The sequence below is a fragment of the Lontra canadensis genome, unplaced genomic scaffold (assembly GCF_010015895.1).
Source record: "Lontra canadensis isolate GAN:19392208 unplaced genomic scaffold, GSC_riverotter_1.0 scaffold9, whole genome shotgun sequence".
NCBI lineage: Eukaryota > Metazoa > Chordata > Mammalia > Carnivora > Mustelidae > Lontra > Lontra canadensis.
Genome location: NW_022631003.1, coordinates 39,949,776 through 39,964,522, shown reverse-complemented (window position 1 = coordinate 39,964,522; position 14,747 = coordinate 39,949,776). Strand labels below are relative to the sequence as shown.

The 14,747-nt window shown below is 37.1% G+C and overlaps 1 protein-coding gene across 1 annotated transcript in view; it reads left to right on the top strand.

Moving 5' to 3' along the window:
* The window catches only part of SLC2A13 (solute carrier family 2 member 13), a 390,143-nt gene that overhangs the window by 46,436 nt on the left and 328,960 nt on the right, over window positions 1-14,747 (top strand). Inside the window, exon 2 of the mRNA XM_032855359.1 lies at window positions 12,747-12,906. Within this exon, the coding sequence (XP_032711250.1) occupies window positions 12,747-12,906 (160 nt within the window). The remainder of the gene's footprint in view (window positions 1-12,746; window positions 12,907-14,747) is intronic.

Below are 14,747 nucleotides of genomic sequence, written 5' to 3'. Positions count from 1 at the left end.
TGAGCTAGTAAGTATAGTTGACTCAGCAACATAGCCTTGAGCTGTGTGGGTCCACTTACACAGTGATTTTTTTTTCAATAAATACAGTGCAGTAGTGTAGCAGAGGTGCAGGGTGGGAGAACATCTGGCTTTAGGGGTCCCAAACAGACACGTTCAACCACTTCATGCTGACAGAAGCCAAAGGTGGAGAAATGAGTGGTGGTAAAACGAGAGCAGAATTTATTTCCATGAGGCCAACACCGGGAAGACACTGGACGAGTGTCTTAAAGACTGTCTTCAAAGTGCCAAAAATACTTCCAGGTTTATATAAGAAAAATGTAGGACAAAGGTCGGTTGGTTCTGTGCAAGTGGCAGAGAAGGTCAGATCGATCATTGTCATGGGGTCTGTCAGGTTGGGTCTTGCTGGCTTAGGGCAGTCCTTAGGACTTGAAGGGGTGGTTCCTGTTCCCTTTAGGAAGGACTTTGCCCCCAAGATCTTTTACCTGTGTTAAGAGAAAAGCTGGAAAGAAGAACTTAATTATAAGGTTTGAGATCAAAATAGAGGCAGTAGAGTGTTCTTTCAGTGCTATAAATGTATTTTCTCTCCTTTATGATTTTCTTAATAACTTTTTTTAGCTTCTTTTACTAAAAGAATGATATATATAATATATGAAACTGCACTAAAACAATAGTAGGTGACTGATGTCAACCTTTTGTGACCTTCTCAAGTGACCTCAAGGAGAGCTCGAAAACAGGAAGAACTGGAAAATGACTTATGTGGAGGCATGCAGGCAATGGTTTGATCAGTCAGATATGATAGAAACGGTGCATTACGATGACCTCAGGGTCTTTCACGTGTCTGTGTGGAAATCACTAAACCTTAATTTTTTAAAACTGAAAAATAATGCTTCGTGATGTGCAAGTATTTGGATAACTGCTTGTAAATTGTATACCCCTTTTTGTATTTAATGCCCCGTAAGCTAACAAGCAATCTGAAATACTGTCTCCTGGGCTGTAGTCCTCAGTAAAAACCAATAAAGCATTTACGAACCTATTTAGAGGCTCACATTTTTTTCCAGTTAACCTAATATACAAATGTGTTAATTGACTGCTTATGTTATGTTAAGGCCTCTGGTTAACAGAGGGCTTAACCTCCTATTAACTATTAGTAATTAAGTTTTGGGGGAGTCAAAAGATATACTTGGATTTTCAAATATGTACGTAGGGTGGCACTCTCAACCCCATTCTCAAGGATCAACTGTAAAATGTGAATTCTGTGAGCTTCTCAAGCAGATTAATCAAATCTGAGGAGGAGGTTGTGGGAATCTCTGATTTGTAGCCAGTTGGTCAGAAGTACAGGTAACAACTTGAACTTGGGGAGTGTCTCCTGAGCTGTAGGGGTCATTGGAACCTTTAGTTTGTAGCCAGTGGATCAGAAGCGCAGGTAGCAACCTGGGCTTGTGACTCGGATCTGAAATGCAGGTGGTGGAGCCATTTGGTAGGATTGAGCTCTCAAACTTTGGAATATGATGGTCTCTGAGAGGCAGATACTATCAGAAGTGAGCTGAATTCTTGAACACCCCATTGATGTCCGAGAACTGTTTTTTTTTAATATCAGGGGACCCCCTTCTCCCCAACCAATACATGATAGTTGGGTCCAGAAACCCAAAGTAGACATTTAGAATTTACTTATTTAAGAATTTTGTTCTTGTTCTTGAGACCTTTTTTTGTTGGTTTGGAAACCTAGATTGGTAGTTACTTTCTCTCAGCACAAAGTACCATTTGTTTGTCTTCTGAGTTCCATTGTTGCTGGTGAGAAGTCAGCTATCCTTCAACAGAGAAATTCTAACAGCAGTGAGAAGATTGGAGATGGCCAAAATACAGGGGTTATATTTTCCTACTTTTGTCTTTTCAAAGAAACTACTTGTTTCTTTTTCTCTTTCTTCTTTTGTTTGTGACCTCCCATTAAGTAAGATAAACAACAAGCTTAAAGGCGGGATATACTTGAAGAAAGGAAACATCAGGATTTGGGGGATCCTTTCCAGCTTGACAAGAGACATACTAAGAGAAGGACGTTTTTAATTTTTTGTATTTAAAGCTACCCATTTGAGTGTTCATCAAGTTGAAATTAGCCCTTTGAAAACGAACATAAATGATTTTTAACCGTCTCTACCATCTATTATTTGTCACCTATTCATTGTCCTCCCACATATGTCTGTCACCTGCCTTTCTGCTGTCTCCTCCTGAATAGGAAATTAACTTCATATAAATAAAAGCCTGTTGAAATATGCCATTGGCATACTTGGAGATTTTGCAAAATACTATTCAAAAAGGGTAAGACAATGAGCTACGTATGTTTACAATTGAATTATTAAGGTAAAATGGGAGTAGCAGCAGTGATAAAAGTCACTTTACCTCCTCATCTGTTAAAGAATTTGGAAATCACTACTTTTATTCTGGCTGTGTCAGTGTGTCAAAGCTGTTGGAGCAGAAATAAGAGATAATGCCAGCTAATATGTGCCAAAGCTAGGCTTCCTTGACTGAGTCAGAGCTGCTATTAGAGCTACAAGTAGAGTGTATGTTTATAAGCCACAGAGAGCAGTACAGGGGTTCATTTTAATCATCTCTTTCTAAAGCCAGCTTAAGAGAGATGATAGTGCCTTTTTCACAAGCATCCATAGCGTTCATTTTTTGTCATATCACTTGGAGTCTATTTCTGATTTTGGGTTTTTTTTTTTTTTTTTTTGAGTCTGTTTCTAAGAGTGTTACTAAGCCACAGTTATGGCATCTTGATTATAACCTTTCGTAAATGTTAAGGATCCCTATATTCTTTTTAGACCCTACAAGTAAAAAGAAACAGAATCCTACACTGTTGATCAATGTTTCGCTGTGATTGGTACCTACCAATTCAAAGACTCAGCGAAACGGTCTCTGAGTTATGTATCCATTGTTGGTATACTAAAGAACAAAACAGAAAGTCAGTTATGTCTATTAAAACAATTTTAACTCTCAGCTAGGGAGGACATTAAGATCATTTGTCACTCACTCTGTTCACTTTTATCATTAGTGAGATTTAGGTTTCTTAAAACCAGATGATACAGAACTAGGGCTCCTAAGAGCAGACAGACTTTTCCATTTTCTATTTCAAAAGTATCTTGGATGATAAGTGCAAAAAGTGTACATGAAGAACATAGTTCCCTATTTTGTAGTAATAAAATAAGAGGCAGTGGAAGCCAGCTTGGCTCTGTTCTTCCTCAAACAGCTAAAAATTTATTGCAGATAGATTTCCATGCTTACTGAGACTTATTAGTGAAGAATCTGAAAGCAGGTTGTGTATCATTGTTTGTAGATCTTTTTCCTCTGCATTTTCACTTTAAGATTTTTTTTTTTACTTACCTTGGCTTTTTTTTTTTAATATTTTATTTATTTATTAGAGAGAGAGAGAGATCACAAGTAGGCAGAGAGGCAAGCAGAGAGAGAGGGGGGAGTAGGCTCCCTGCTGAGCGGAGAGCTGGATGCAGGGCTAGATCCCAGGACCCTGAGACCATGACCCCTGCCAAAGGGAGAGGATTAACCCACTGAGCCACCAGGTACCCCTTACCTTGGCTTTTTAAACTATAAGCAGCATAGGAATATTCATGTATATGGAAAGATAATACTAGAAGAGACTGGGAGAAAAAATACCTATTAATGGGTGACTTACATGATTTCTACCACTTTAAAAAACTCAGAGGATAGAGTCATTCAGTGTACTTTTTAGAAACACAGGAAGTCATTAATAGAGATTTTTAAATAATGAAGATGGACATTATCTTCTACAAATCTTTGCCTTTTGGAACACTAAGTAGAAATTATTATTTAATAATTATTCAGGCATAATGTTCTAACCAAGTAAAATGCTTAGCTGTTGCCACCAAGTGCTGGAAAAGAGAAAGACCAGTTAATGCTTTGAAGTGGTTGGTAGACAAGCCAAGAAATTCTATCTGTGCAGCTCAAGAAATGTTACTTAGAACTGGGAAAAGAGAGGAGCCGTAATAAGAAGGGTTGAGTGAATACTCAGTTGTCTACCTGTTCAGCTATTCCAACCACCCCCACCCCCTCAAGTGTGAGGGGTAGATCCTCTGAGCTCTTTATACTGAAACTTCCCTATCCTTCAGGGTTTTGTTGTTAATCTTGGGGTTGGTTTAGAGGTTGTTTCAAATATAGTAAAAGGATGGTTTATCTTAGGTGTTTCCTACTTGAGAATGTCTTTCACATTCTCACGCCTGAAAGACAACTTGGCAAGATATAAAATACTTGGAACACAACATTTCCGCCTTAGATATGTGCAGTTGCTGCTCTGTGGTGTTTTATATTGCCTGGTTTTTAATACTTGGTGGGTAATCTGGTTTTTTGTGTTTGTTTGTTTTTTCTCTCTGCTCTATCTGTAAAAAAAATTTGGTCAATTTTTGTTAACTTCACAAGTCAGAAAATTTCTCAGGATGTGTTTTGCTGTTGCTACCTATCCCTGGGCCCATTTATTTCTTTTATAATGGCTTGTCTTTCAACATATCTTTTATCATTTTAATTTCCTTTGCTTTTCATTCTTGGAGAGCATTTCAAATTGATGTTCCACACTGATTGAAATTTCACACAGCTTCATTTCTGTTATTTCCTGCCTCCAATATGGGGTTTACTTCTGCAATTATTTACATATGCTATTAATTTTTTTAGTGTTCTTGGCAATCCTTCACCCTACCCATTTCCCTATTATTTCATTCTGTTGTCTTTATTTAAGCTGATTTCCTCCTCATGGCTCTCTGTTCTGCATTTTAGGCAAAAGCCAAACCTTTTGTGAAGAACAGATTAAAATTTTGGTTGGGGTGGGAGGGTGTTCATTTATTACTTTGCTACTTTAATATTTCCTATAATAATTCTTTGTTTTACTCTCCAGCCCTTTGCATCGGTTACATGAATATTTCCACAACCAGATTCTAGCCCTGGGCTTATCTTCCTCTGTACACATTTCTTGTGTATTTTGTCTATGTCTATTCAATTACAATCTACATTCAGGTGATTCACAGCCGTTAGCTGCTGTTTTAGGTCCACATTGTTTGTTGCTCTGGAACATTTACTTCTAGACGTCACATAGAGCCAAATATGACAAAGCACCACTTAAGTTCCTGTTTGCTAAATTCACTGCCTCGAGGAAAGGTATTGATTTTTTATTAACCTTTGGGTATTCCATTTGTCTGGTGTAAAAGCATACTGCTTCCACTTTTGTTAGCATTTCATACAGTTATCTTCCTCTTATAACCTCTACTTCTTTAAGAAATTTCTTAGCAAAAACATTTTTTTCTTAACATATGTATTGATTTCTTTATTTGCCATCTCTCCCTAGGAAAGAAAGAAGGAAATTCTTTCCTTCTCTGTTTTTTTTTTTTTTTTCCTCCTGCCCTCTTTGATCTGTGTGTTCTAGGAACACGTCTTTCTTCTTCTCTTTATCTGAATACTGGAATATTATACTGTTACTTAAAATGATCTTGAGCTACAAGGGTGACAAACCAGTATCTAGATTGTTGTATAGAGCTACACAGGGGTGTGTTTTCTTTGGCCTACAGAGTATGTTGTACCTTCTATGTCTCACTCATTTGACTTATATATTTATCATACCTACTTCTTAAAGAAGCTAGAGACCCTTTTTTGAGAAAAGAATAAAGAAAAGGAAAATTTTTGTAATGTATTGAGTTAACGCTACAGAATTATGGGAAAAATACTGCAAGTTATAGCCAAATTTTTTAATAGCGGTTATGTATGGGTGGTATGACTAGAGGGGATTTTTATTTACCTACCTTCTTACATGTGACTTCTAAATTTTCGCTAATAAATAACATGTATAGTGTAAAACATGTCCATTAACAATAATTTAAAAGGGTATGGTTTTGTTAAAAAAAAAAAAAGGCTATGGTTTTGTATATGCATTCCAAGTACCAAATAAACTATTAAGCTAAGGTCTGTGCTTAACAGGTACGCAAGTTAGAGTACAGAAGATAATGTGAGTTATGATCATCCCATCAAAGGGGATGCAGTTGGCTTTGGAGAATCATTGTGATACAGACCTTACTGAGATGTTACCAGTAAAAAGGAATATGATAAGATCGGTATTATATACTCAAGTAATACTGAGGGAGAAGTCACTTAGGCTGTTAAAGACTTCATGGAGTTTAAATGATGGTGACATGTTTATAATGCCTTGTGAAGAGGTTTTTAACACTATATAGAACAATAATTGGGCTTGTCATGCCTGTAGATAAAATCTCACCCATAACCTGGCTCCTCTGTTATATGCATTTTGTGTTGTATATATATTCTCATTCCTTTGGGACTTATTGCTCTTTGAAGTTGCCCAGCGGTGTTTATGAAAGTCTTAAGTCTTGTTAAAGAAGAATAAAACTTGAATTCTCCCTGTGTTAACAACCTGGTAACTGTAGATCCTTGACTCTTCAGAAGAATGTGGACTAAGCAGTCCTGGGCAGGACAGCCAAATGGAAAGAAACAGCTACAATAAGGGAAACTTTTATAGACAGATTCTCTTTCTTTTTATTAAAATTATTCCTTTAGAGATCATAGAGCAATGATTTGCAAAATGTAATTAGGACATCATAGTCTTTTTTTTTTTTTTTTAAATCATAGTCCTTCTTGTTCAAGAATCATTATTATCGAAGGGTACCTTCCTGTGCTTCTAAGAAGCTAATTAGTTGCTGCCTGGCTTGTGCTGAGAGGCTGCTGTGGTTCATAGGTATTTACCTATCGCAACAGGATTTTCTGATGCTATTTGTTTATGAAATTATTTATACTTCTGACTCAGGACTTTAAAAGGGCTTCCAGTGGTTTTTGAAAGCCAGCTTCAGCACTCAAGCATTTGAGCTATTGATGATGGGTCAGCTCGGCAACGTGAGAGAGTGTGGGAATCGGTCGTATTGTGGTGTCTGAGGTGCAGTTCTCCGTAAAACTCCTTAAGGACAGGCATGATAATGAGTTTCCATTGATGCAGATGTTTTTATTTATTTTGTAAGAAATCGGACTTTCTAACAATATTCAGAAATAGTACCAACATAGATTTTTGTGGTTGTGTTTACGCTAATAAGCTGCTGACAGGAATTTACACCACCTCATTCCTTATGTTCATTTCACTTCATCGGTTTCGGGTGCACTAATAAGGATTTGCTCTTTATCAGACATTTATTTTGATTAGTGTTTGGCATCAGGAATAAGTCAGAAGTTCTTCGTAGATTTTTCCTAAACTTTAAATACCATTAATTACATCCATTTATGAAGTACTTAGTTCTTAATTTGGGGGATCTTGTACAGTATTACTTAACTGCCCTTCATTGGAACAGTGAGCTTTGTCTAGGGACAGAATTCCATTTGTTTCCCCAGAGTAGTGAAGTGGTTTTGGGGTGGCAGAGCCTTAATAGCCAAGGTTTATAAAAAATGGGCCCATGTTTAGAAATCCATAAATTAGTTTGCATGGATATCTTATTGATAGCAAGGTGAGATAGCCCTAGTGAACGTGGAGCCCTCTGCTCTCCCTGAACATAACATTCTTTTATAGTTCCCCATTTTTGTAGAGCAGTTTTATGGGTTTACACTTGTCTACTTGACATTACGCAGCAAATCACATACAATTGACTAATGAGACTGAACTCTTTAACATGACATCTGGTGGCAGTAAGTCACGTAGCAGGTTGTAGGGGGGGCAGGAGAGAGATCAGACTGTCCTGCCCCTAGAAGTTCACATGTGCTAAGGTAGTAGGTCCAAAAAGAAAACGTGTCTGAGAAATTTCTAAAGGGTCACGTTCAAATCAGAGGCATGGCCCTTGGTTCTCCAGTGGCACATAACCGAGATTAGGGGACCTGAATCTGTGAGACTCACTTTGACGTTAACCTGCTTATGTGACTTCCTGAAAATCTCTTCTTGTCTGTCTTTGATGCTAGGTTTCTTTGCCTTTTCTTGGGGGATAATGAATGACACTTGTCCCATCTACCAGCTGCTAGGGTGACCTTACATGTTAATATAAAATGGTGACATAAAAAAGACTTTAGAAAATAACATGGTATTCAAGTGTAAAGTGGATGCTTACTGGTTGTTCCTTCTTACTTTCTTCCTTTTACAGTTCCATAAATACTGGAATGTTTCAGGACTGAGTTCTAGGCATTCTTCTCCTCTTATTTCTCTTCTATTCCTTTGGTTTCTGTTTTGTGCACCAACCACACAGAACTATCTTCCGAGCTTCAGATATTTGTGTAACTTCCAAACCCTCCTGGACCCAGTTTCCCTGTGAAGTTGCTTTTAAATATATACAGTTTAGGAACATAAAGTAATTCAATAGTAATAGTACTGTATTTGTGTCTTGAAGAATATAATAGTATGTATGTTATAGCTCTGCAATATTTCTTAAAATCTCTGTTGTCTACTCCTCTGCCTCCCCTCCCAAGTCAGGCCTCAGTCCCTTTGTTAAAGGCTCCCATTTTTTCCATATGAACCCTGAGCCTCTCATCCACAGCTCTCTCCAGTCTTTTTTCATTTGAACTTCTACCTGCAAACCAGATCTTTGTTCCATGCTTTCTTCTCCATCTTTTTTGCCTTGGATGGTAACGGCTCAAGAATTAGGGTGACAAAGACCAGGTTCTCCCTAGGAGATGAGAGAGGAAGGAAAGGTTTGTTATTTTGGCAGAGTTATAGGGTGGGAGCAATGAGGTAAGTTGGGAATACTCACATGTAGATATTCTGTATTCCTGACACACTTGGGGGAGTGTTCTACTTGCTCTCTACTTGTGTGTTTCACAGAGCACCTCTGACTCAACCTGGTTAAAACTTGACCTTATTATCTTCTACCCACACTTGCTTCTCTTCCAGTGTCCTTTATCTTTGTACCAAGTACCTGTCATGCTCCTATTTGCTTATTATGGACATCTGAACATCATCCTCGTGTTCTTGTTCTCATCCTTCATGTTCCATCTCAATACTTAACTTCTAGAATACTTCTGAAATTTCTCCATTTTACTCCATCTCCTTCACTGTCACTGTATGTTGCTTCCCTGCAATCAGTTTTCCAAACTCCAGAAAGTGACTCTTTGAAAATGTGAATCTGGTAGCATGTTTTCTTCCATTATACTATTTAAAGGCTTCTGAGTACCAAGTCCTTGTATAGTCAGATATAGTCAGGTTTGGTCTCTGTCTTGTCTCTAGAGATAGTCCCCCTTATTCAACAGGTTGGATCTCTTTTTGCCTCAAGGTCTTTGCTAAGCTGGACTGATTGTCTAAAGTGTGTGTCACCCCCCCCCCCCCACCGCTGTCTTTGGGCTCTAGCTTACTCATTCAGCTGATCGCTGCTTAAATAGGACCTTCTCATCCCAGAGCTGTCTGACTCGTCAAGCTGGGCCAGTCCCTTTGCTATGAGCTCTTGTTCTTCACACTTCCCCTTCGGTAAGACCCATCACATTTGACATCTTATTACTTCTTCAAATACATTTTGACTGACAGACACTAAACTCCATGAGGACAGAGAACATGCCTCTCCTGCAATACTATTTCTCCAGTGCTTAGCACAATGCCCAGCTCAGATCAAGCTGATCAGATCTCCTCTCCACACATATGCTGCTTCACACTTATCTTTTAACTCTGAGAAAATCCCTATCATTTCATATTTCCTTAAGACCATGCTCTTCTCTGTAGAATTGTCTGCCCGCTATCCTGAATCTAATCATTATTAGCATGCAGCAGTTGTCCACGTTACAAGATAGAACCCAGTGTGTAGCTATACTGTGACTCTTACCATGGTATTTTGAAATTATTTATTTGATTGCCTGTTTATGTGAGTAGGGCTTGTATATAGCTTCTCTTATAACAGAGACTCTGTTTTTTTCACTTATATTCATCCTGGTAATGCCATTGCCTAATACAAGTCAAACTGAATCAAAAACAGTTAGAATGCCTAATAACTAGAGGTATAGTAAGGATAGAAATAATTGCTAACATTATTGACTACTTTCTGTATGCTAAGTACAAAGTTAGTGCTTTCAAGTGGGGTGTGTATGTGTGTGTGTATATATGTATATATATGTATTTATTTATTTCTGGAGACTCAGAATGGTTAATTTGTCCAGACTTAACTAGCTGGAGAGTGGTAAGGCTGGAATTTAAACCCACTGTTTCCAGAACCTACCTTCATCTGTGCTGGCCAGTCAGTAGAGTCTAGAACTTTCAAAATTGGGTTCTGGAACCTCTCTGGTTCAAATTTTGGTTCTTCTACTTATCGTCACCTGACCTGGGGTAAGGTCCTTTTTTTGCAAAATGGGGATAATTATATGTCCATTATAGGGATGTTGTGAGAATTTAATAAAATAATCAGTCCCTGTGAAATATCAAATGCAGGTGACTGTAACACTGTTAAGTCAATATGAGCACTCATTAGACAGCTCTTGGGGGGGTTCTTTCCAATTCTAAATCTAGTGAGTCTTTTTTAGTTCCTCATTCTTTTCTCTTTGCCATTTCCTTTTACTTTTCAAGGTCCTGATGGTTATTTTTAATAATTAACCTTTATAAGGCTTGAGGCTATCTCTACATTTCTATCAGGTAAAATCTATGGACTTTGTGACAAGCCACGGGCTGCCTAAAACCACAGCCCTCATTTCCCATGCTAAATCTCTGGCCTGTGTGCCTGAGTCAAGATGTCTGGCTAAAGAGAGCAACTGAATTCTCGTTACAGCCAGACCAAAGCAGGAAAAGAAACCCAGACAATTATTGCTGTCTGCTTTCTGGAAGCTTATTGAGATGTTCTAATTGTAAAAGAACTAAAAAGAATATACAATTAATTTGTCAACATTTGCATCAAATGTTTCCTCTTTCCAAGTTAGATGAAAGCCAATTTAGTATGATGCATTCTCTTAAATTGATTAGCAGTCAGAAGAAAATTTCCAGCGGCTTAGGTGATGCTTTAATTGTAAAGACTATTCATACTTTGTCTACTAACATGTGCTTATTTTATGAAACTCATAAAAGCTGGATTCTTTTCATGCATATTTATATATATTGATAGGCACCACAGGAGCAGATAATACTGGTGGAAACTACAGAGTATATAGTTCTGAGATTTAATGGGCTGACTTGTGTGCAGTTATTACTAGTAGTTATTCAGTAGTACAAAAGCAGATATATATTAACTTAAATAAATCTTGTCCATGTATTTGCTTGGTTCAGAGATGGAACAAAGTAAATAAAAATATGGCAAAACCTATGTCTAAAATAGGTGAAATTGGGGACAGTTGTGACATCAGGAGGGAATTTAGCTCACAGAATACTGTGAAGTCCAAAACACTTAGTAGAAGTGGGCATCTCTGACTGCCTAATAAAGTGTGAAATTAAAGACTGCTGTGTGATTGATAGTGCCCATAAACACAGAGAGGGAAGCACAACTGTTGTGGTTACTGAGACTATAGACAAATGTCTCCTGTTACCTGGAATGTGGTAAATAGCACCCTCGGCACCCCCTGTACAGAAAATACAACAGCAGCTGTCTTGGTGCTGTTCCCTTCAGTGTAAACTATTTTTTGGCATTATATAGATTAATTCAGTTCTCCCTGGATATCTTATGTAACCCATTGATGTTCTGGCTTAATCTAGAGATCAATTTATAGTATCTACAGGTAGAAAAAGATTACATTTTCTTAGATAATCCTGCTAGTTTTTTTTTTTTTTTTCACTTAGCTTTTGGCAACTATTGATTAGATAGTAGTTTTAGATTACATAATCAGGCATACCTAGAAATTGGAAGTGCCACTGAGCAGTGAGCTCCATATGGCCAAGAGGGTCAAGATTTTTCCTTTAAGAAGTAATTTTGATTAGCCTAAAGTTGTGGACTATGGAACTGTAGTTTTTCAAATACATGGTGAGCATCAGGAGTACTTGGATGATTTTTAAAAGAGACCCATTTCCCATCTCTAGTTTTCTATTTAGTAGGTCTGAGGTGGGTGGGGTGAGGGCATCTTTATTTAAAAAAAAAAGGGGGGGGCTACATAAGTGATTTAGTGATCAGTGAAGTTCTGGAAATACTACCATAGGTTGTGCTGCATTAATTTCAGATAGAAAGAGATTTTAAGCAGGTATAACCAAATATACCTTAGCCATAAAACCATCTGTTTTATGGTTAAGATCATATGTTCTTAAGGATTCTAAATTACCAGTGTTGTCCATTGTAAGCTACTTCAGAAATCTATAGCTAGCCAGTCAAATAGGATGACTTAACTGTATGGATTTTTTATATAGTAAGCTGGTTGGTTTTGGTGTGTCTGCTGGAAATGATGACTTTGAGTAGTTAATATGATTCTAGGATAATTTTTATTCTCGACGTTGTATGATTACATTTCCATATAGACTAAAAATGTTTTGATAATTATATCCTATCTACAGAGCATTTTCTTATTTTTAGTCCACAAAACTTAAAAAGCATGCTTTATATACATTCTCAAGTTACCTGAGAGTTCTAGAGGTAGTTTCCTTTGTAGGTTTTCAAGTGGTAGTATGAAAATGGGTCTCTCCACAATATGTCTTTATTTATCTTCAGTAGTCACTAGTTATAAACCAAATCTTTAAGTATCTGGTAAACCTTGTTTAAAGTAGAAAACCAAGGGTGTGTCTCTGTGTCTTTGTCTAACATGAATATTTATAACAAGGACAGAAATCTTGAGGAAGTGTCTTCTGTTGACTTCTCCTTGTTTCTTCACAGGCATTGCTTCGATGACAGTGCCCGTGTACATCGCCGAGGTCTCCCCGCCCAATTTAAGAGGTCGCTTAGTCACCATCAATACCCTTTTCATCACCGGAGGCCAGTTCTTTGCAAGTGTTGTTGATGGAGCCTTCAGTTATCTCCGGAAGGATGGATGGAGGTCTGTAAATTGTTCTTACTTTTAATTTTCAAATCATGACTTTAGGGGATGGAAGGAACATTGAGAAGTGATAGGAAAAATGTGACTGGGTATTTTGAATCATTATAATTAATTTATAAGTGGATGGCATTCAGTAAAATTGAAAGTGGACAAGAAGCTGATATTTATTTTAATGATAGACAAGGAACCTACCATTATGAATTGATATTTACAGGCTTTTTACCGTTTAGGTGACATTTCTCACACTCTGTGTAATCTTTTGCAGTATTTGTTTAAAAATGAATGCAGCAATAAATATGTATGGCGTTCTTGAATTGTATCATTGATTGACAAGGTGTTTAGGAACTGCAAATGACACCGTGTTTGGATTTAAGAGGCTACATTCTGACCTGGATGAAAGAAAACCTACTCTTTAAAGGTTTAGATTTAGCTATATAAAAAGATATTAACTATATAAATTTAAAATACACAAATTAGTCCTTGATCACTATTTGCCTTATTTTGAATCAAAAGAGATGAGAAAATTGCTTTTAAACTGATTTGAAATATTTTCAAACCAAATATTATAGAAACAAACTAATCTTTTGTTAAAGCTTAAGACTATAATAGGTTCTATATTTTGATATCATACTTTATATTAATTAAAACAACAGATTCATGTAACTGTCCAGGGAACTTGTGTCAAAAGGTGCAGCAGGTCACACAGTGTTCTCTAACTTACTCTCTTGCCACCATGTATTACAACAGATGTTCACTGAACATCTACTCTGTATTGGAGATACAATATCGAAGAAGACAGCCTCTAGTACTTATATGCATGGTACTTACAGTGTTGAAGTGAATTCTTAATAGCTGAAGAAAAAAGGGGTTTGTTGTGATATGGAGGTAGGGAGTTAAGCTTCTATGTGAATAGCACCATAAATCATGTGCCTTGATGAGCCATTAAAGACTGAGACTGATGAAGTTTTATTAAAAGTTATGTGAGAAAACTTAATGATGCCAATTAGGGCCTACCCGTGTCAGGACCATAGGAAAGAGGACACAGTTGGTTTTTTTTTTTTTTTTTCTTTAAACCTATAATATATTATTTGTTTCAGGGATACAGATATGTGATTCATGAGTTTTACACAATACCCAGTGCTCACCACAGCGTATATTCTCCCCAATGTCCATCACTCTGCCATCCCATCCCTCCCACACCTCTCCCCTCCAGCAACCCTCAGTTTGTTTCCTGAGATTAAGAGCCTCTTATGGTTTGTCTCCCTCTCTGGTTTCTTCTTGTTTCATTTTTTGAGAGGACACAATTCTTAAAGCATTAGGTTCTTTCTATAGATGTTGCTAAACCACTTTCTACCTTTGAAGGAATGAATCTCTGCCAAAGTGAGAAATTACTGGAATATTGAAGAAACCGGAAATTTAATCTTTCTTTTTCCACTCTGTAGATAGACTCTATGATAGAATAGAGGACTAGAAAGATAGAATAGAGGACTAGAAAGATAACTGTTAACCCACATAAACTGATATTTTGAGTTTTTCTTAGAAACTCAATGGAAGTCAGTTTTTCAACCCCATGTCTTCAAGGTAGATCTAACTCATTTATTTACATTAAGTTAAAAAATTTTAGGTTACCTAGGTGGCTCAGTTGGTTAAGTTTCTGACTTGTGGTTTCTGCTCAGATCGTAGCCCCACGTTAGAGTCTGCTTGAGACACACTCTCCCTCTCCCTCTACCCTTTCCCCCTTGTGCTCTCTCTCTCTAAAATAAACAAAAAAATCTTTTAATTTATTAATGTAAGTTATATATATATACATATATATATGCTTATATTAAAAATCTATTTTT